General features: G+C 36.9%; 1 protein-coding gene across 2 annotated transcripts in view; it reads right to left on the bottom strand.

Moving 5' to 3' along the window:
- Positions 1-22893, bottom strand: part of ADAMTS14 (ADAM metallopeptidase with thrombospondin type 1 motif 14) — a 265871-nt gene that overhangs the window by 181886 nt on the left and 61092 nt on the right. For both annotated transcript variants that reach the window (XM_053691940.1, XM_053691941.1), the window contains exons 3-4: positions 6599-6755; positions 5674-5870 (exon numbers count right to left, since the gene is read on the bottom strand). In XM_053691940.1, the coding sequence (XP_053547915.1) occupies positions 5674-5870; positions 6599-6755 (354 nt within the window). The remainder of the gene's footprint in view (positions 1-5673; positions 5871-6598; positions 6756-22893) is intronic.

Raw genomic sequence — 22893 nt, 5'->3', positions numbered from 1 at the left:
GAGCGAGGTGTGCTAATTCTAATAATAATGTACCTAGAATAAATTGGTAAAGATCGAAGTTTACTCTATTAATACATAGAGATAAAGAATATATACAAACCAATCTAAACTAAACTTCTGTGTACCCATCTTAAATACATAATGTAACTCCTCTTTAGTATAGATTATCACATTTTGCTACATAATGGTCTTCCTGGGATCATAATCATAAATCCTATCTGTTAATGTCCCCAAAAATTAATGACATCGCCCACTATGTTAAAACCATCTGGAATCCTGGTTTTCATTTTGAAAATCCAGAAAGCCTCTTTGCATGAAAGTTTAGTTACTCTATCTCCACCACGTATGGCAGGTTTAATATGGTCAATAATTTGCCATTTTAGACTATTAACCACTTTGTTGTGGACATGTATAAAATGTCTGGCAAGGTCAGAACATTCGATACCATGCTCAATATTCTTGAGATGCTCCCTAATCCTATTTCTACACTCTCTAGAGGTGCACCCAATGTATTGTTTTTTACATTCCACGCAATCTATAAGATAGATTACGAAGACAGAGCGACAGTTAGTATATGTATCCAACTCATAGACCTTCTGTGTGGTGTATGATTGAAAATTCTTAGTAACTTTTGTGAATCCACAAGCAATGCAATTGCTGTAGTGACACCTATAGTGCCCTTTTACATTTAACCAGCTATTGCTTCTTGTCTGTGTACTTCTCAGTAGACTAGGAGAAACTGCATTACCTATCGTATAGCCTCTACGCGAGACAAAGTTGCATCCCTTCTGCACAAGGTCTTTGAGGCTGTCCTCAGCAGTCAAAATTGGGAGATGTTTTTTCACAATATCACATATTGCATTAAATTGTGCACTATATGTGGTTATGAATGTAGGTCTGGAGTTATCAAAACGTTGATTATTCCCTAGGGTTTTGTTATCAAGGAGGAGGGTTTCTCTATCTAATCTGGTTACCTCTAGGAGAGCTCGATCTATTGTTTTTATATGATAGCCTCTCTCTAGGAGATCTTTTCTCATTTTCAAGCTCTCTATGATAAAGACTTCATTGTCAGTACAATTACGTTTTAACCTTATAAATTGCCCTTTGGCTATTCCAAAACCCATATGTTTTGGATGATTGCTTTGGCCATGTAATATGGCATTCGCCGCAATTGGTTTGCGATATAGAGTTGTCTTTATCTGCTGAGTGTCTGTTTTTCCAATCAATAGGAGGTCTAAGTAGGGTATAGATTCTTTATTGCTCTCATATGTAAACTGTAAATTAGCATCATTGCAGTTGAGAAATTGAACAAACTCCTTTAATCTAGATGGACCCCCTGTCCAAACGAACAGGAGGTCATCGATGTACCTTTTATACATAGTAATGTAACCCCTGAAGGGATTTGCATCCCCAAAGACGTGGCATGCCTCCCACCAACCCATATATAGGTTGGCGTAGGCTGGGGCGAATTTAGCCCCCATAGCAGTGCCACGTCTTTGGAGATAAAAAGTCCCCTCAAATTGGAAAAAATTATGGGTTAGTAAAAAATCCAAGGTTTGAATTAGAAAGGTCTTAAGATTGCCATCATAGTTACTGAATCTGTCCAGCATGTATGAGATGGCTTCTAAACCTTTTTTATGAGGGATAGCAGAATACAGACTAACTACATCTATAGTAAGCCATTCCGCTGCATCTGTCCAAGCTACCTCTTTTAGACAACCCAAAAGGTGCTTCGTATCTTTGAGATATGATGGAAGACCATAGACTACTGGTTGTAGTAGAGATTCAATCCATGTTGAAATATTTTCAAATAGAGATCCTATACCCGCCACAATAGGCCTTCCTTTCACCCCCTCCAAGGATTTATGAACCTTGGGGAGGTGATGGAATATGGGGGTAACTGGATCTTGAACATAGAGATAGTCTACAGTGCCCTGGTCTAAGACCCCCATCTCTAAGCCATCATCTAACAGTGATACGAGCTGTTGCCTATATTTCTCAGTTGGGTTATATCTGAGAACTTCATAGACATCAGCATCATTTAGTTGCCTAAAAGCTTCCTCCAGATATGACTGTCTATCCTGCACCACCACACATCCACCCTTATCCGCCCTCTTTATTACAATGTCCTCCCTAGATTTTAAATTATTAAGGGCTTTAGATTGTTTATCATTTAAATTAGGATAAGGATGCTTGGTGTCATTAAAGAGTGCAATAAGGTCTTCTTCAATTCTGTGGTGAAAAGCTTCTAAGAATGGACCTCTCTCCCTAGTTGGATAAAATATAGACTTTGGTGTATATCCACCATGTGTACATTTAAGCGGAATTTCATCAACTATTGATTCCTTGGCTAGGTCATGTGCCTTCAATAGATCACACGCCTCTGTGAAATCAACTATGTCATATATTTTAGGTAGAGTATCACTAGAGTAGGTAAAATCTACATCTCCACTATCATGTGTTTCATCATTTTTCCAAAAAAATTTCCTTAATGTGAGATCCCGAACCATTTTATTCACATCTACAATAGTGTTGAACAAGTTAAACTTATTAGTTGGTACATAACCTAATCCAAAGCTCAATACTTCTTTTTCCTCTCTAGTAAGAGTGTAATTTGAAATATTAAGTGTAGGAATTACCTGGCTTTCTTACTTATCAAGCATCAGCGTACATAGCATGTGGCTTCCTTGGTTAACATTACTATAAAGGCACGAGATCAAGGGCCTCTGGTCTACTCTATTTTACATGCAAATCTTTAATGTGCATCAATCTTATTAAAGAAACAGATAACGACTAACTTCTTGCATAGCCAAAACATGGGTTTTAGGGCAGCCTTTGTTTTCTCTGGAAGCTTGATAACCGTGCTCAGCTCTGCCTCTGAGCATTCATAAAACCATTATTAATGCATTCTTTGAATTGTTTGCAAAATCTGATGGCTGTGTTGCATATTTGTCACTACCTCTATAAACAAAGTGAATCTAGAGGGACGGCCGAACAGATTGCAAAATGTAAACATACAGGTGCTAAAGAGATCCTTATAATCCTCTGAAAGAAATATCTGTAGTTATCATCTGTGCTGGATAAAACCATATATGTTTGCCTCTAAGATTGCAAACAGACAACTAAAAATAATAGTATAAAAAAAATAAGAAAGGATGATGTAACAGGAAGAATTCCTCTCAAGCTATCCGCATCTGGCCCCCAGATAACGGTCACATCTGTGCACTAAAACATCTGCTATTGGGTTTATTAAGTAACTGCAACTTTTGCTCTAAGGAAATCACAAAAACATTATCAAATATAGTGTTGTTTCATTCACAAGAGAATTATTTTATATTATATGTGTAGTAGTAATAGAGTTTTTGCATCCTCATTTTTATGACCATTTTTCATTTTTATGACCATAATCTACTAAAAGTTCACCCCCAAACATTATTGCTACAAATACAAAATATAAAACAATCACTTTTTGAATAAATAAATAAATGACACAATTTAAACCTGCACCTTACTCTAACGGGACAGTATATATTTCAGTAAAATGTAACTGATCTACCCTAACCATCTAGAGATCCTCCAACCCTTCCAGCAAATTCTGTATAAATCTTTGACTTAGATGTAAAGTTTAAAATATCTCATACTTATTCCCAGATTCATGGTTTCCTTATAAGCTGGGCATGCTCAGAGCTATTTTGCATGTTCAGAGGTCAGTAAACCTTCACCATAAACACATAAATAGAACTTTAAGAGATATTGTACTTCAGATTGATACAGCAGTATAAGTTGGGCACTTCCTAGTAATCCTTATTGGCGGATAGACACCTCCTACTTGCTTCTAATTGACGTAAATCTATAGGAATCAACATTTGAAAAATCTAATGGAAATCATGTATGATGACTGTGAGTTACTCTAAAAAACTAAATACAAAGAAATAGAGAAATGTAAAGTTCAGTTCAAAGAAAGATTAAGAAATGAAATAATCTAAAGTAAATCGATTACCTTCTGTGAGTTACACAACCCATTACAACACAAAGGGAGAACACATTATTAAAGGGACATAAAGGGCAATAATAAAATGCTCTAATGCTTGTGTATAGTGTGCGTGTAGTTAATGTAGTTTGTGTGTGTGTTTGTGTGTAGTTTGTGTGTGTGTAGTTTGTGTAGTTTGTGTGTGTAGTTTTTGTAGTGTGTGTTTGTGTGTAATTTGTGTAGTTTGTGTGTGTAGTTTTTGTAGTATGTGTTTGTGTGTAGTTTGTGTAGTTTGTGTGTGTAGTTTTTGTAGTATGTGCTTGTGGGTGTGTATTGTGTGCATGTAGTTTGTGTAAAGTGTATAGTTTCTGTGTAGTGTGTGCATGCAGTTTGTTTAGTGTGTGTAGTTTGTGTAGTTTGTGTGTGTAGTTTTTGTAGTGTGTGTGTGTGTAGTTTGTGTGTGTAGTTTTAGTAGTGTGTGTTTGTGTGTAGTTTGTGTAGTTTGTGTGTAGTTTGTGTAGTTTGTGTGTGTAGTTTTTGTAGTATGTGCTTGTGGGTGAGTATTGTGTGCATGTAGTTTGTGTAAAGTGTATAGTTTCTGTGTAGTGTGTGCATGCAGTTTGTTTAGTGTGTGTAGTTTGTTTATTGTGTGTGTGTTGTGTGTGCATGTAGTTTGTGTAGTGTGTAAAGTTTGTGTAGTGTGTGTAGGTTGAGTAGTGTGTGTAGTTTTTGTATTGTGTGTAGTTTGTGTAGTTTGAGTAGTGTGTGTAGTTTGTGTAGTGTGTGTAGTTTGAGTAGTGTGTAGAGTGTACTGTGTGTAGTTTGTGTAGTTTGAGTAGTGTGTGTAGTTTGTGTAGTAAGTGTAGCTTATGTAGTGTGTGTAATTTGTGAAGTGAGTGTAGTTTGAGTAGTCTGTGTCATTTGTGTAGTGTATGTGTATATATTGTGTAGTGTGTATCATTTGTGTAGTTTAGCTGGTGTGTGTAGTTTTTGTATTTTGAGTAGTGTGTGTGTAGTGTGTTCATGTAGTTTGTGTACTGAGTGTAGTTTATGTACTATGTGTAGTTTGGGTAGTGAGGGTAGTTTAGTTTGTGCAGTGAGTATAGTTTGTGTCGTGTGTGTAGTTTGTGTGGTGAGTATAGTTTGTGTAGTGTGTGTAGTTTGTGTAGTGAATGTAGTTTATGTAGTGTATGTAGTTTGTGTAGTGTGTGTAGTCTGTGTAGTTTGTGTAGTGAGTGTAGTGTGTGTAGCTTGTGTAGTGGGTGTAGTTTGTGTAGTGAGTATAGTTTGTGTAGTGTATGTAGTTTGTGTAGTGAGTATAGTCTGTGTAGTGTGTGTAGTTTGTGTAGTGGGTGTAGTTTGTGTAGTGAGTATAGTTTGTGTAGTGTGTGTAGTTTGTGTAGTGAGTATAGTCTGTGTAGTGTGTGTAGTTTGTGTAGTGAGTATAGTTTGTGTAGTGTGTGTAGTTTGTGTAGTGAGTATAGTCTGTGTAGTGTGTGTAGTTTGTGTAGTGAGTATAGTTTGTGTAGTGAGTATAGTTTGTGTAGTGAGTATAGTTTTTGTTGTGTGTGTAGTTTGTGTAGTGAGTATAGTTTGTGTATTGAGTATAGTTTGTGTAGTTTGAGTAGTTTGTGTGAGTGTGTTTGTAGTGTGTGACAAAAAGTAAAAAAATACAATTAAAGAAAAGTTTTCAAAAACCTCACTATGTTCATGAGGGTGAGGACGTAGTTCTCCACGTGTTCTTTTCCATGAAATCGCACAACAGAATCATCCACAGCCAGTAAGACTTCAATGTTATAGTCACCCTTCTTTGCGTGTCGTTTCCTTCTGCCATTTTCTGGTAAGCCATCTTGCAATAGATCCAGTACACGAGGAAGATCCCCTACCCCAGTCTGTGCAACTAGAAATAAAAAAAGACAATTTATGTCTGAATTAATGATCACTGTTGTGTGCTTTATGTTGGTTAACAGATCAGCTAACATCCCATTGGTTAATGAACTGATATATGATATGTGAATTTTGATCATGTATACGCTGGTATGATCTAAATGACACATTCCAATCCGTGTGTGTCACATTTATTACCTCTTAATGTGATGTCTAAAAAAATACCTAAACTAAGCAATTGTTTTTATTATATGCATGATACTTAGGTACTATATATATATAAACGTTGCAAACATTGCAGCCAACAGAAAGAGGAACATTTGATAACAGGAGAAAAATTTCACATTCTGGGCCTGATATTTAAAACCTCGCTGTCATGGTGAGAAATCATGTAAAATCTTTGGGATTTTTTTTTAGACATTATTCTATATTGTATGCGTATCTCCTTTACATCAAGAACTCTGCATAGTGAGATAAACATCTTTCATATTAAAATTTGTGCTTCTAACAGTATCAGCCCATACAGTTTTTATAAACACAAAAAATAAATCTAAATTGAAAAATTTCTAGATAAAGTTTGAGAGAGGGAATTAAGGTATAAGAGAGATGATGTGAGTAGAGAAATTGATGTGGCACAATGGATGTGATTTTATAGGAAAGCCAGTTTTGTTGTAAGCGCCCCTGCATATTATAGTATGTGGGCCATAGGGGACTTGCACTGTGAGAGTGTCTCTGATGTACCTTCATTGTGGGCCTCCTCATGTCTTCCAGGACTTTCATGTTGAACAGCAGATCTTCTGTAGACCACATGAGCTCGTCCATTCACCTCTTCATCTTGACGTCCCTTCTCTAGGGGCTCAATGAAAAACTCACTGACGTCTGTCCTGATCATGCCAGCCTAGAACAGACAGAATGAACGTTATGAAATCGTTTTTTTAAAATGCCTAATGTGACCCAGAATTCTGGGGACACTCTAATTTCTTAATGCAAGTAATTTCTGCAAGACTATCCTTTTATAACTATATGTTTAACCCCCCAAGGATCCCATTATATATGTATGTATATATATATATATATATATATATATATATATATATATATATATATATATATATATATCTAGGTCATGATACCCACAATAAATATAAAAATCCTTATTAGGGCAGATTTTATTCATGACAAAGTACAATTACCCTATATCACATTCTAACTGCTGTAATTAAACTATAGTGTGCTAACATACCCAGTGCATTCTTAGACATTGTGCACACACAGTCAGAGACACATAAAGAAAAGCATTCTAGGTCTGGCAGTAGTGGTCATGAGAAATATAAGATTTTGAATTCTTTAGTTCTTGATTAATTCTACACAGGCATTTATTAGTTTGAGCAACCGCCCCTTTAGCTGCTATAGGCAAACAACTGATCCCTGTGCTATAGTGTGCAGTGAGATGATGACAATTTGCCCAATACTGACATTTTGTAGTTTTTATTAACTGTCTGCATTTTACAATCAGCTGGATTTCTTGACTTTCTGCTGCTGTTTCATCACAGACAACACAGCCCAGCACTTGTGGTTCTGATCTGTCAGATTACCCAGACCGTCTGGTTCTGACTGAAGCTATGTGATATTTCTTGTAAACCTACAATGTGCTCTGACCTTCTAATTGTGGCCCAGTAAGGACCAGCCTGAAAAGTCAGAGAAAGGGGCATAATAGTCATGTATGACAGCATTCTACATGTGACAGCAGCATATGTGACAGCATTCTACATGTGACAGCAGTATGTGTGACAGCATTCTACATGTGACAGCAGTATGTGTGACAGCATTCTACATGTGACAGCAGTATGTGTGACAGCATTCTACATGTGACAGCAGTATGTGTGACAGCATTCTACATGTGACAGCAGCATATGTGACAGCATTCTACATGTGACAGCAGTATGTGTGACAGCATTCTACATGTGACAGCAGTATGTGTGACAGCATTCTACATGTGACAGCAGTATGTGTGACAGCATTCTACATGTGACAGCAGTATGTGTGACAGCATTCTACATGTGACAGCAGTATGTGTGACAGCATTCTACATGTGACAGCAGTATGTGTGACAGCATTCTACATGTGACAGCATTCTACATGTGACAGCAGCATATGTGACAGCATTCTACATGTGACAGCAGTATGTGTGACAGCATTCTACATGTGACAGCAGCATATGTGACAGCACCCAGTTCTGCGCTATAGATAGGCCACTTACCTGTGACCATCCATTGTTTTTATTTACATCTGTATGTTTTTAACAATTATTATATTTGTTTATTTACCCTGTTATATTCTTCATGGATCCATGAGTTATATTATATGTTTTTAGACTTTGTAATAAATATCTATTAATTTTACAACTAGATTTTTATCGTTACTAATCCCTTCTTCTGCCTCTGGTTTGATAGGCGCTTGGGGATCCCCATTATTCACTCGATTTCTATTGGTGGTTACTAGGTATCACCCCGCCCCAAGCTCTAAGGGTATAGAGTAGGCGCTGGTTCAATCCCTATTACTTGTGTGACAGCATTCTACATGTGACAGCAGCATGTGTGACAGCATTCTACATGTGACAGCAGCATGTGTGACAGCATTCTACATGTGACAGCAGCATGTGTGACAGCACTGTACATGTGACAACAGCATGTGTGACAGCACTGTACATGTGACAACAGCATGTATGACAGCTTTCTACATGTGACAGCAGTGTGTGTGACAGCATTCTACATGTGTCAGCAGTTTGTGTGACAGCATTCTACATGTGACAGCAGCATGTGTGACAGCTTTCTACATGTGACAACTGCATGTGTGACAGCATTCTACATGTGACAGCAGCATGTATGACAGCATTCTACATGTGATAGCAGCATTCTACATGTGACAGCAGCATGTGTGACAGCTTTCTACATGTAACAGCAGCATGTGTGACAGCATTCTACATGTAATAGCAGCATGTGTGACAACTTTCTACATGCCATAGCAGTATGTGTGACAGCATTCTACATGTGACAGCAGCATGTGACAGCTTTCTACATGTGACAGCAGCATGTGTGACAGCATTCTACATGTCACAGCAGTATGTGTGACAGCATTCTACATGTGACAGCAGCATGTATGACAGTATTCTACATGTGACAGCATCTACATGTGACAGCAGCATGTGTGACAGCTTTCTACATGTGACAGCAGAATGTGTGACAGCATTCTACATGTGACAGCAGTATGTGTGACAGCATTCTACATGTGACAGCAGCATGTATGACAGTATTCTACATGTGACAGCAGCATGTGTGACAGCTTTCTACATGTGACAGCAGAATGTGTGACAGCATTCTACATGTGACAGCAGAATGTGTGACAGCATTCTACATGTGACAGCAGTATGTGTGACAGCATTCTACATGTCACAGCAGTATGGGTGACAGCATTCTACATGTGACAGCAGCATGTGTGACAGCATTCTACATGTGACAGCAGCATGTGTGACAGCTTTCTACATGTGACAGCAGTATGTGTGACAGCATTCTACATGTGACAGCAGTATGTGTGACAGCATTCTACATGTGACAGCAGCATATGTGACAGCATTCTACATGTGACAGCAGCATATGTGACAGCATTCTACATGTGACAGCAGTATGTGTGACAGCATTCTACATGTGACAGCAGTATGTGTGACAGCATTCTACATGTCACAGCAGTATGTGTGACAGCATTCTACATGTGACAGCAGAATGTGTGACAGCATTCTACATGTGACAGCAGTATGTGTGACAGCATTCTACATGTGACAGCAGCATGTATAACATCATTCTACATGTGACAGCAGAATGTGTGACAGCATTCTACATGTGACAGCAGCATGTATAACATCATTCTACATGTGACAGCAGAATGTGTGACAGCATTCTACATGTGACAGCAGTATGTGTGACAGCATTCTACATGTGACAGCAGTATGTGTGACAGCATTCTACATGTGACAGCAGTATGTGTGACAGCATTCTACATGTCACAGCAGTATGTGTGACAGCATTCTACATGTGACAGCAGAATGTGTGACAGCATTCTACATGTGACAGCAGTATGTGTGACAGCATTCTACATGTGACAGCAGAATGTGTGACAGCATTCTACATGTGATAGCAGTATGTGTGACAGCATTCTACATGTGACAGCAGCATGTATAACAGCATTCTACATGTGACAGCAGTATGTGTGACAGCATTCTACAAGTGACAGCAGCATGTATAACAGCATTCTACATGTGACAGCAGCATGTATAACAGCATTCTACAAGTGACAGCAGCATGTATAACATCATTCTACATGTGACAGCAGCATGTATAACATCATTCTACATGTGACAGCAGCATGTATAACATCATTCTACATGTGACAGCAGCATGTATAACATCATTCTACATGTGACAGCAGCATGTATAACATCATTCTACAAGTGACAGCAGCATGTATAACATCATTCTACATGTGACAGCAGCATGTATAACATCATTCTACAAGTGACAGCAGCATGTATAACATCATTCTACATGTGACAGCAGCATGTATAACAGCATTCTACAAGTGACAGCAGCATGTATAACAGCATTCTACATGTGACAGCAGCATGTATAACATCATTCTACATGTGACAGCAGCATGTATAACAGCATTCTACAAGTGACAGCAGCATGTATAACAGCATTCTACAAGTGACAGCAGCATGTGTGACAGCATTCTACATGTGACAGCAGTATCTGTGACAGCATTCTACATGTGACAGCAGCATGTATAACAGCATTCTACATGTGACAGCAGAATGTGTGACAGCATTCTACATGTGATAGCAGTATGTGTGACAGCATTCTACATGTGACAGCATCTACATGTGACAGCAGCATGTGTGACAGCTTTCTACATGTGACAGCAGAATGTGTGACAGCATTCTACATGTGACAGCAGCATGTGTGACAGCATTCTACATGTGACAGCAGCATGTGTGACAGCTTTCTACATGTGACAGCAGAATGTGTGACAGCATTCTACATGTGACAGCAGCATGTGTGACAGCATTCTACATGTGACAGCAGCATGTATGACAGTATTCTACATGTGACAGCATCTACATGTGACAGCAGCATATGTGACAGCATTCTACATGTGACAGCAGTATGTGTGACAGCATTCTACATGTGACAGCAGCATGTGTGGCAGCTTTCTACATGTGACAGCAGAATGTGTGACAGCATTCTACATGTGACAGCAGCATGTGTGACAGCTTTCTACATGTGACAGCAGTATGTGTGACAGCATTCTACATGTGACAGCAGCATGTGTGACAGCATTCTACATGTGACAGCAGCATGTATAACATCATTCTACAAGTGACAGCAGCATGTGTGACAGCATTCTACATGTGACAGCAGCATGTGTGACAGCATTCTACATGTGACAGCAGCATGTATAACAGCATTCTACATGTGACAGCAGCATGTGTGACAGCATTCTACATGTGACAGCAGCATGTGTGACAGCATTCTACATGTGACAGCAGCATGTATAACAGCATTCTACAAGTGACAGCAGCATGTATAACATCATTCTACATGTGACAGCAGCATGTATAACATCATTCTACATGTGACAGCAGCATGTATAACAGCATTCTACAAGTGACAGCAGCATGTATAACAGCATTCTACATGTGACAGCAGCATGTATAACAGCATTCTACATGTGACAGCAGCATGTATAACAGCATTCTACAAGTGACAGCAGCATGTATAACATCATTCTACAAGTGACAGCAGCATGTATAACAGCATTCTACATGTGACAGCAGCATGTATAACAGCATTCTACATGTGACAGCAGCATGTATAACAGCATTCTACAAGTGACAGCAGCATGTATAACAGCATTCTACAAGTGACAGCAGCATGTATAACATCATTCTACATGTGACAGCAGCATGTATAACATCATTCTACATGTGACAGCAGCATGTATAACAGCATTCTACAAGTGACAGCAGCATGTATAACAGCATTCTACAAGTGACAGCAGCATGTATAACAGCATTCTACATGTGACAGCAGCATGTATAACATCATTCTACATGTGACAGCAGCATGTATAACAGCATTCTACATGTGACAGCAGCATGTATAACATCATTCTACATGTGACAGCAGCATGTATAACATCATTCTACATGTGACAGCAGCATGTATAACAGCATTCTACATGTGACAGCAGCATGTATAACAGCATTCTACATGTGACAGCAGCATGTATAACATCATTCTACATGTGACAGCAGCATGTATAACAGCATTCTACATGTGACAGCAGCATGTATAACATCATTCTACATGTGACAGCAGCATGTATAACATCATTCTACATGTGACAGCAGCATGTATAACAGCATTCTACATGTGACAGCAGCATGTATAACAGCATTCTACATGTGACAGCAGCATGTATAACATCATTCTACATGTGACAGCAGCATGTATAACATCATTCTACATGTGACAGCAGCATGTATAACAGCATTCTACATGTGACAGCAGCATGTATAACAGCATTCTACATGTGACAGCAGCATGTATAACAGCATTCTACAAGTGACAGCAGTGTGTGTGACAGCATTCTACATGTGACAGCAGCATGTATAACATCATTCTACAAGTGACAGCAGCATGTATAACATCATTCTACATGTGACAGCAGCATGTGTGACAGCATTCTACAAGTGACAGCAGCATGTATAACAGCATTCTACATGTGACAGCAGTATGTGTGACAGCATTCTACATGTGACAGCAGTATGTGTGACAGCATTCTACATGTGACAGCAGCATGTATAACATCATTCTACAAGTGACAGCAGCATGTATAACATCATTCTACATGTGACAGCAGTATGTGTGACAGCATTCTACAAGTGACAGCAGCATGTATAACATCATTCTACATGTGACAGCAGTATGTGTGACAGCATTCTACAAGTGACAGCAGCATGTATAACATCATTCTACATGTGACAGCAGTATGTGTGACAGCATTCTACATGTGACAGCAGCATGTATAACAGCATTCTACATGTGACAGCAGCATGTATAACAGCATTCTACAAGTGACAGCAGTGTGTGTGACAGCATTCTACATGTGACAGCAGCATGTATAACATCATTCTACAAGTGACAGCAGCATGTATAACAGCATTCTACATGTGACAGCAGCATGTGTGACAGCATTCTACATGTGATAGCATCTACATGTGACAGCAGCATGTATAACAGCATTCTACAAGTGACAGCAGCATGTATAACAGCATTCTACAAGTGACAGCAGCATGTGTGACAGCATTCTACATGTGACAGCAGCATGTGTGACAGCATTCTACAAGTGACAGCAGCATGTATAACAGCATTCTACAAGTGACAGCAGCATGTGTGACAGCATTCTACATGTGACAGCAGCATGTGTGACAGCATTCTACATGTGACAGCAGCATGTATAACATCATTCTACAAGTGACAGCAGCATGTATAACATCATTCTACAAGTGACAGCAGCATGTGTGACAGCATTCTACAAGTGACAGCAGCATGTGTGACAGCATTCTACATGTGACAGCAGCATGTATAACAGCATTCTACATGTGACAGCAGCATGTATAACAGCATTCTACAAGTGACAGCAGCATGTGTGACAGCATTCTACAAGTGACAGCAGCATGTGTGACAGCATTCTACATGTGACAGCAGCATGTATAACAGCATTCTACATGTGACAGCATCATGTGTGACAGCATTCTACAAGTGACAGCAGCATGTGTGACAGCATTCTACATGTGACAGCAGCATGTATAACAGCATTCTACATGTGACAGCATCATGTGTGACAGCATTCTACAAGTGACAGCAGCATGTGTGACAGCATTCTACATGTGACAGCAGCATGTATAACAGCATTCTACAAGTGACAGCAGCATGTGTGACAGCATTCTACATGTGACAGCAGTATCTGTGACAGCATTCTACATGTGACAGCAGCATGTGTGACAGCTTTCTACATGTGATAGCAGCATGTGTGACAGCATTCTACATGTGACAGCAGCATGTGTGACAGCTTTCTACATGTGACAGCAGCATGTATGACAGCATTCTACATGTGACAACTTTCTACATGTGACAGCAGCATGTGTGACAGCATTCTACATGTGACAGCAGCATGTGTGACAACATTCTACATGTGACAGCATCATGTGTGACAGCATTCTACATGTGACAGCAGCATGTGTGACAGCTTTCTACATGTGACAGCAGCATGTGTGACAACATTCTACATGTGACAGCATCATGTGTGACAGCATTCTACATGCGATAGCAGTTTGTGGGACAGCATTCTACACGTGACAGCTGCATGTATGACAGCATTCTAAATGTGACAACTTTCTACATGTGACAGCAGCATGTATGACAGCATTCTACATGTGACAACAATATGTGTGACAGCATTCTACATGTGACAACAATATGTGTGACAGCATTCTACATGTGACAGCAGTATGTGTGACAGCATTCTACATGTGACAGCAGTATGTGTGACAGCATTCTACATGTGACAGCAGCATGTATGACAGCATTCTGCATGTAACAGCAGCATGTGTGACAGCATTCTACATGTGACAGCATCATGTGTGACAGCATTCTACATGTGACAGCAGCATGTGTGACAGCTTTCTACATGTGACAGCAGCATGTGTGACAACATTCTACATGTGACAGCATCATGTGTGACAGCATTCTACATGCGATAGCAGTTTGTGGGACAGCATTCTACACGTGACAGCTGCATGTATGACAGCATTCTAAATGTGACAACTTTCTACATGTGACAGCAGCATGTGTGACAGCATTCTACATGTGACAACAATATGTGTGACAGCATTCTACATGTGACAGCAGTATGTGTGACAGCATTCTACATGTGACAGCAGTATCTGTGACAGCATTCTACATGTGACAGCAGCATGTGTGACAGCATTCTACATGTGACAGCAGCATGTATGACAGCATTCTGCATGTAACAGCAGCATGTGTGACAGCATTCTACATGTGACAGCATCATGTGTGACAGCATTCTACATGTGACAGCAGCATGTGTGACAGCATTATACATGTGACAGCATTATGTGTGAAAGCATTCTACATGTGACAACATCATGTGTGACAGCATTCTACATGTGACAGCAGCATGTGTGACAGCTTTCTACATGTGACAGCAGTATGCGTGACAGCATTCTACATGTGACAGCAGCATGTATAACAGCATTCTACATGTGACAGCAGCATGTGTGACAGCATTCTACATGTGACAACAATATATGTGACAGCATTCTACATGTGACAGCAACATGTGTGACAGCATTCTACATGTGACAACAATATGTGTGACAGCATTCTACATGTGACAGCAGTATGTGTGACAGCATTCTACATGTGACAGCAGTATCTGTGACAGCATTCTACATGTGACAGCAGCATGTATGACAGCATTCTACATGTGACAGCAGCATGTGTGACAACATTCTACATGTGACAGCATCATGTGTGACAGCATTCGACATGTGACAGCAGCATGTGTGACAGCATTATACATGTGACAGCATTATGTGTGAAAGCATTCTACATGTGACAGCAGCATGTGTGACAGCATTATACATGTGACAGCATTATGTGTGACAGCATTATACATGTGACAGCAGCATGTGTGACAGCATGTCTATTAATAAATACATAAAAATAATTTGATATGTGCAGAACATTGGAATGTGAAATATTTACAGTAAATACACAGTATAGCACTTTATTACATATGAATATTGCATACATATGCTTTTACATGTTTTCATTTAATTAACTGCAAAGTGCTCCAATAACAAGAGTATTGCATTGAGCAATGACACTTTTTTTATTGGACTAACTATACATTTATAACATGACAAGCTTTCGGAAGAGTTCCTTCCTTTATCAAGTCTGAAGCAATACTATACACACACACATATATATATATATATATATGTGTGTGTGTGTGTATATGTATTTATGTGTTTATATGTGTATATCTGTCTGTAAATACACATATACACATACAAATACATAAATACATATACACTCACACACACATATATATATCTAGACATGTATATGTATTTATGTGTTTATATGTGTATATCTGTCTGTAAATACACAGTATACACATACAAATACATAAATACATATACACTCACACACACATATATATATATCTAGACATGTATATGTATTTATGTGTTTATATGTGTATATCTGTCTGTAAATACACATATACACATACAAATACATAAATACATATACACTCACACACACATATATATCTCTAGACATGTATATGTATTTATGTGTTTATATGTGTATATCTGCCTGTAAATACACATATACACATACAAATACATAAATACATATACACTCACACACACATATATATATCTAGACATGTATATGTATTTATGTGTTTATATGTGTATATCTGTCTGTAAATACACATATACACATACAAATACATAAATACATATACACTCACACACACATATATATATCTAGACATGTATATGTATTTATGTGTTTATATGTGTATATCTGTCTGTAAATACACATATACACATACAAATACATAAATACATATACACTCACACACACATATATATATCTAGACATGTATATGTATTTATGTGTTTATATGTGTATATCTGTCTGTAAATACACAGTATACACATACAAATACATAAATACATATACACTCACACACACACATATATATATATATAGACATGTATATGTATTTATGTGTTTATATGTGTATATCTGTCTGTAAATACACATATACACATACAAATACATAAATACATATACACTCACACACACATATATATATCTAGACATGTATATGTATTTATGTGTTTATATGTGTATATCTGTCTGTAAATACACAGTATACACATACAAATACATAAATACATATACACTCACACACACATATATATATATCTAGACATGTATATGTATTTATGTGTTTATATGTGTATATCTGTCTGTAAATACATAGTATACACATACAAATACATAAATACATATACACTCACACACACATATATATATCTAGACATGTATATGTATTTATGTGTTTATATGTGTATATCTGTCTGTAAATACACAGTATACACATACAAATACATAAATACATATACACTCACACACACATATATATATCTAGACATGTATATGTATTTATGTGTTTATATGTGTATATCTGCCTGTAAATACACATATACACATACAAATACATAAATACATATACACACACACACACATATATATCTCTAGACATGAATATGTATTTATGTGTTTATATGTGTATATCTGTCTGTAAATACACATATACACATACAAATACATAAATACATATACACTCACACACACATATATATATCTAGACATGTATATGTATTTATGTGTTTATATGTGTATATCTGCCTGTAAATACACATATACAAATACATAAATACATATACACTCACACACACATATATATATCTAGACATGTATATGTATTTATATGTTTATATGTGTATATCTGTCTGGAAATACACATATACACATACAAATACATAAATACATATACACTCACACACACATATATATATCTAAACATGTATATGTATTTATGTGTTTATATGTGTATATCTGTCTGTAAATACACAGTATACACATACAAATACATAAATACATATACACTCACACACACATATATATATATCTAGACATGTATATGTATTTATGTGTTTATATGTGTATATCTGTCTGTAAATACACATATACACATACAAATACATAAATACATATACACTCACACACACATATATATATCTAGACATGTATATGTATTTATGTGTTTATATGTGTATATCTGTCTGTAAATACACATATACACATACAAATACATAAATACATATACACTCACACACACATATATATCTCTAGACATGTATATGTATTTATGTGTTTATATGTGTATATCTGTCTGTAAATACACAGTATACACATACAAATACATAAATACATATACACTCACACACACATATATATCTCTAGACATGTATATGTATTTATGTGTTTATATGTGTATATCTGTCTGTAAATACACATATACACATAACAATACATAAATACATATACACTCACACACACATATATATATATCTAGACATGTATATGTATTTATGTGTTTATATGTGTATATCTGTCTGTAAATACACATATACACATACAAATACATAAATACATATACACTCACACACACACATATATATCTCTAGACATGTATATGTATTTATGTGTTTATATGTGTATATCTGTCTGTAAATACACATATACACATAATAATACATAAATACATATACACTCACACACACATATATATATCTAGACATGTATATGTATTTATGTGTTTATATGTGTATATCTGCCTGTAAATACACATATACACATACAAATACATAAATACATATACACTCACACACACATATATATATCTAGACATGTATATTTTGTTAAAGCCCTTTGCTGCCTTTTTTCCTTACACCTAAGACCTCATATCTTAGGAAAGAGCATGAGATTTTAATAATTTTCCAGTTTACTTTTAATAGCAATTTAATAACCATTTTGCAGCTGTATTTGCAACAATAAAGCAGTTATAAAGTTGTAAACGTTGCTGCCATAGTGCCTGTAGCATTCTGTGGTAGCTATGTAACTATGTATAACATTGCTGGCAGATGGCAAAAGACACGTGCACGCTCCTGAGCTCACATATCATTACTCTTTAACAAAGGATAGCAAGAGAACTAAGCAAAACAGATTATAAAAGTGGAAAGTTGTTTAAAATTCTATGCTCTATCCAATCCATTTAAGTTGAATTTTGACTTTACTGTCCCTTTAAGTACTTAAACAAGAGTATTGTCTAATTCTCACCGTTAGCCGTGGAACACGGTACATTAAACCCAGGTGCAAACTGCTGACCAGACAATGTATTTATTGTACACAAACCGTGGCCTAGATTCATTGATATTTGCGAGGTTGATCAGGGGCTTTACTGTGAGATTATGTTGGATATTCATTGAGCGTTCGTGCTCGTGAGCCGTAGGCTTTCTGTGAGCTTTATTTTTCACCTACACAAGCACCAGTTGAGGATCTCTCGCCGCACTTTCCTGCCTCACCAAACTGACTTTTTTCTTTTACTTTTTTCAGGTTTTCTGTTTTTTTTCTGTTTGTTGTTGGTTTATTTTAGAGCAAGCTGTTTTATTGAGGGTTATTTTTTCAATTGAATTTGTTTGTTTTGTAAAGTTTATGAAGCTGTTTCCGCATTGCTCATGCTCTTTACAGTGAAAATAATTCTATGCGCCAAGAGGTGAATAATTACATGACAGACAGATGCTGCCCATTGGTTGGAGTTGACTTTAACTATGCGGTCTACCTTGTGTAATGGTTAAAGGGACACTAAACCCATTTTTTTTATTTCATGATTCCGCAGCAACGTTCTAATTTACTCCTATTATCAAATTTTCTTCATTCTCTTGATATCTTTTTTTAAAAAGCAGGAATTTAAAGCTACGGAGCCAGCCCATTTTACGTTCAGAACTTCTGCACCATGGATAGTGCTTGCTTATTGGTGACTGACATTTACCCACCAATAAGTAAGCATAACCCAGGTTCAGAACCAAAAATGTGCCAGCTCCTAAGCTTTAGATTCCTGCTTTTTAAATAAAGATAGCAAGAGAATGAAGAAAAAGTAATAGAAGTAAATTAGAAAGTTGCTTAAAACTGCTGCTCTATCTGAATCATTAAAGGAAAAATATGGTTTTAGTGCCCTTTTAAGCACACACAAAGATATCAGCAAGGAATAAGGTGATATTGAAATTATATTTTAATATGGCTCCTATAATTCATTTGACAATCTGGCAGATAAGGGGTTACGTACACTGTATTTTCCATACTTTATAATATTTAGAATCTGGCAGACAAGGGGTTACATACTCTGCATTATCCATACTATATAATATTTAGAATCTGGCAGACAAGGGGTTACATACTCTGTATTTTCCATACTTTATAATATTTAGAATTGGGCAGACAAGGGGTTACGTACTCTGTATTTTACTTACTTTATAATATTTAGAATCTGGCAGACAAGGGGTTACATACTCTGTATTTTCCATACTTTATAATATTTAGAATCTGGCAGACAAGGGGTTACATATTCTGTATTTTACATACTTTATAATATTTAGAATCTGGCAGACAAGGGGTTACATACTCTGTATTTTACATATCTTATAATATTTAGAATTTGGCACACAAGGGGCTACATTATCATACTCTGTATTTTCCATACTTTATAATATTTAGAATCTAGCAGATAAGGGGTTACGTACGCTGTATTTTACATACTTAATAATATTTAGAATCTGGCAGACAAGGGGTTAAATACACTATATTTTCCATACTTGATAATATTTAGAATCTGTCAGACAAGGGGTTACATACTCTGCATTTTCCATACTTTATAATGTTTAGAATCTGGCAGACAAGGGGTTACATACTCTGTATTTTACCTACTTTATAATATTTAGAATCTGGCAGACAAGGGGTTACATACTCTGTATTTTCCATACTTTATAATATTTAGATTCTGGCGGACAAGGGGTTATATACTCTGTATTTTACATACTTTATAATATTTAGAATCTGGCAAACAAGGGGTTACGTACACTCTATTTTACATACTTTGTAATATTTAGAATCTGACAGACAAGGGGTTACATACTCTGCATTTCCCATACTTAATAATATTTAGAATCTGGCAGACAATGGGTTACATACTCTGTATTTTACATACTTTATAATATTTAGAATCTGGCAGACAAAGGGTTACGTACTCTATATTTTACTTACTTTATAATATTTAGAATCTGGCAGACAAGGGTTACATACTCTGTATTTTCCATACTTTATAATATTTAGAATCTGGCAGACAAGGGGTTATGTACGCTGCATTTTACATACTTTATAATATTTAGAATCTGGCAGACAAGGGGTTACATACATTGTATTTCCATTCTTTATAATATTTAGAATATGGCAGACAAGGGGCTACGTTCACTTTATTTTTCCATACTTTATTATATTTAGAATATGGCAGACAAGGGGTTATGTACACTGTATTTTCCATACTTTATTATATTTAGAATATGGCAGACAAGGGGCTACATATACTGTATTTTTCAATACTTTATTATATTTACAATATGGCAGACAAGGGGTTACGTACACTGTATTTTCCATACTTTATTATATTTAGAATATGGCAGACAAGGGGATACGTACACTGTATTTTCCATACTTTATTATATTTAGAATATGGCAGACAAGGGGTTACATACACTGTATTTTCCATACTTTATAATATTTAGAATATGGCAGGCAAGGGGCTACGTTCACTGTATTTTTCCATACTTTATTATATTTAGAATATGGCAGACAAGGGGTTACGTACACTGTATTTTTCCATACTTTATTATATTTACAATATGGCAGACAAGGGGCTACGTACACTGTATTTTTCCATACTTTATTATATTTAGAATATGGCAGACAAGGGGTTACATACACTGTATTTTCCATACTTTATTATATTTAGAATATGGCAGACAAGGGTTACATACACTGTATTTTCCATACATTATAATATTTAGAATCTGGCAGACAAGGGGTTACGTAGGCTGTATTTTACATACTTTATAATATTTAGAATCTGACACGCTCCTAAGAAAGAGCAACCTCAGTGCATTATTGAGGGATATTTATCAAGCCTTCAACCGCAAATACGCTGGAATTCCACAGCGTAATTGTGGCGAGCCTGATTCGACCCATTTATCAAAGCCTACAGACCGGCCTATGTTGAAATTTGTGACGTAACATATGACCCGCCGGTCTCAATCCGACACAGATCGATGGTTACGTCATTACAGATGTTCTGAATACACCTTTTGCTATTTATCCAACTTCTAACAGATACGCTCGCGGCTATTCCGGCCCAGCGTACCTGTTTTTTAATCCGCCTCCCCGGAGGTCGCGGATGCCATAGGGATCAATGGGAGTCTGAAAGCAGCGAAAACTTATGTTCGATGCTGCCAGATATCCCATTGATTTCTATGGTAGAAAACAAGTAACGTTTACACCTAACCTCCTAATATAAGCCCCAAGTCTAAACACCCCTAATCACCGGCCCCTACATAATATTATTAACCCCTATTCCGCCGCTCCCGGACCCCGCCGCAACTAAATAATTGTATTAACCCCTATCCCGCCGCTCCCGGACCCCGCTGCAACTAAATAGTTGTATTAACCCCTATCCCGCTGTTCCCGGACCCCGCAGGAGCGAGCTGCACTTAGTCTTATGGCGCGGTTGGGCCGGGCTGTGACTATACAGCTGGCCCGATGCGCTGAGTAAAAATAACAGACCCGCTCAGCAGAGAGCAGAGAGCGGGTCTGTGAAACAGCGTTTTTTTTAAAAAAATAATAGGAAATATTAGGTTTTATAAATGTTTGGCTAATATAATGTTATATAATTCTGCACTATGCGCAGAATTATATAACATTATTTTTAAGGTTTACTGTCCCTTTAAACTTACCTTTAGAATTAAAATAAACTATATTAAACTATTAATTAACCTACCCTAACTATTATACTAAAATTACATTAAACTATATTAAACTATTAATTAACCTACCCTAACTATTATACTAAAATTACATTAAACTACCAATTAAATTAACTACAGTATATTACATATTTAAAAACCTAACCCTACTCAAATT

Source organism: Bombina bombina, chromosome 9, assembly GCF_027579735.1.
Source record: "Bombina bombina isolate aBomBom1 chromosome 9, aBomBom1.pri, whole genome shotgun sequence".
Taxonomy (NCBI): Eukaryota; Metazoa; Chordata; class Amphibia; order Anura; family Bombinatoridae; genus Bombina; species Bombina bombina.
This window is presented reverse-complemented; position numbering and strand designations above follow the sequence as displayed.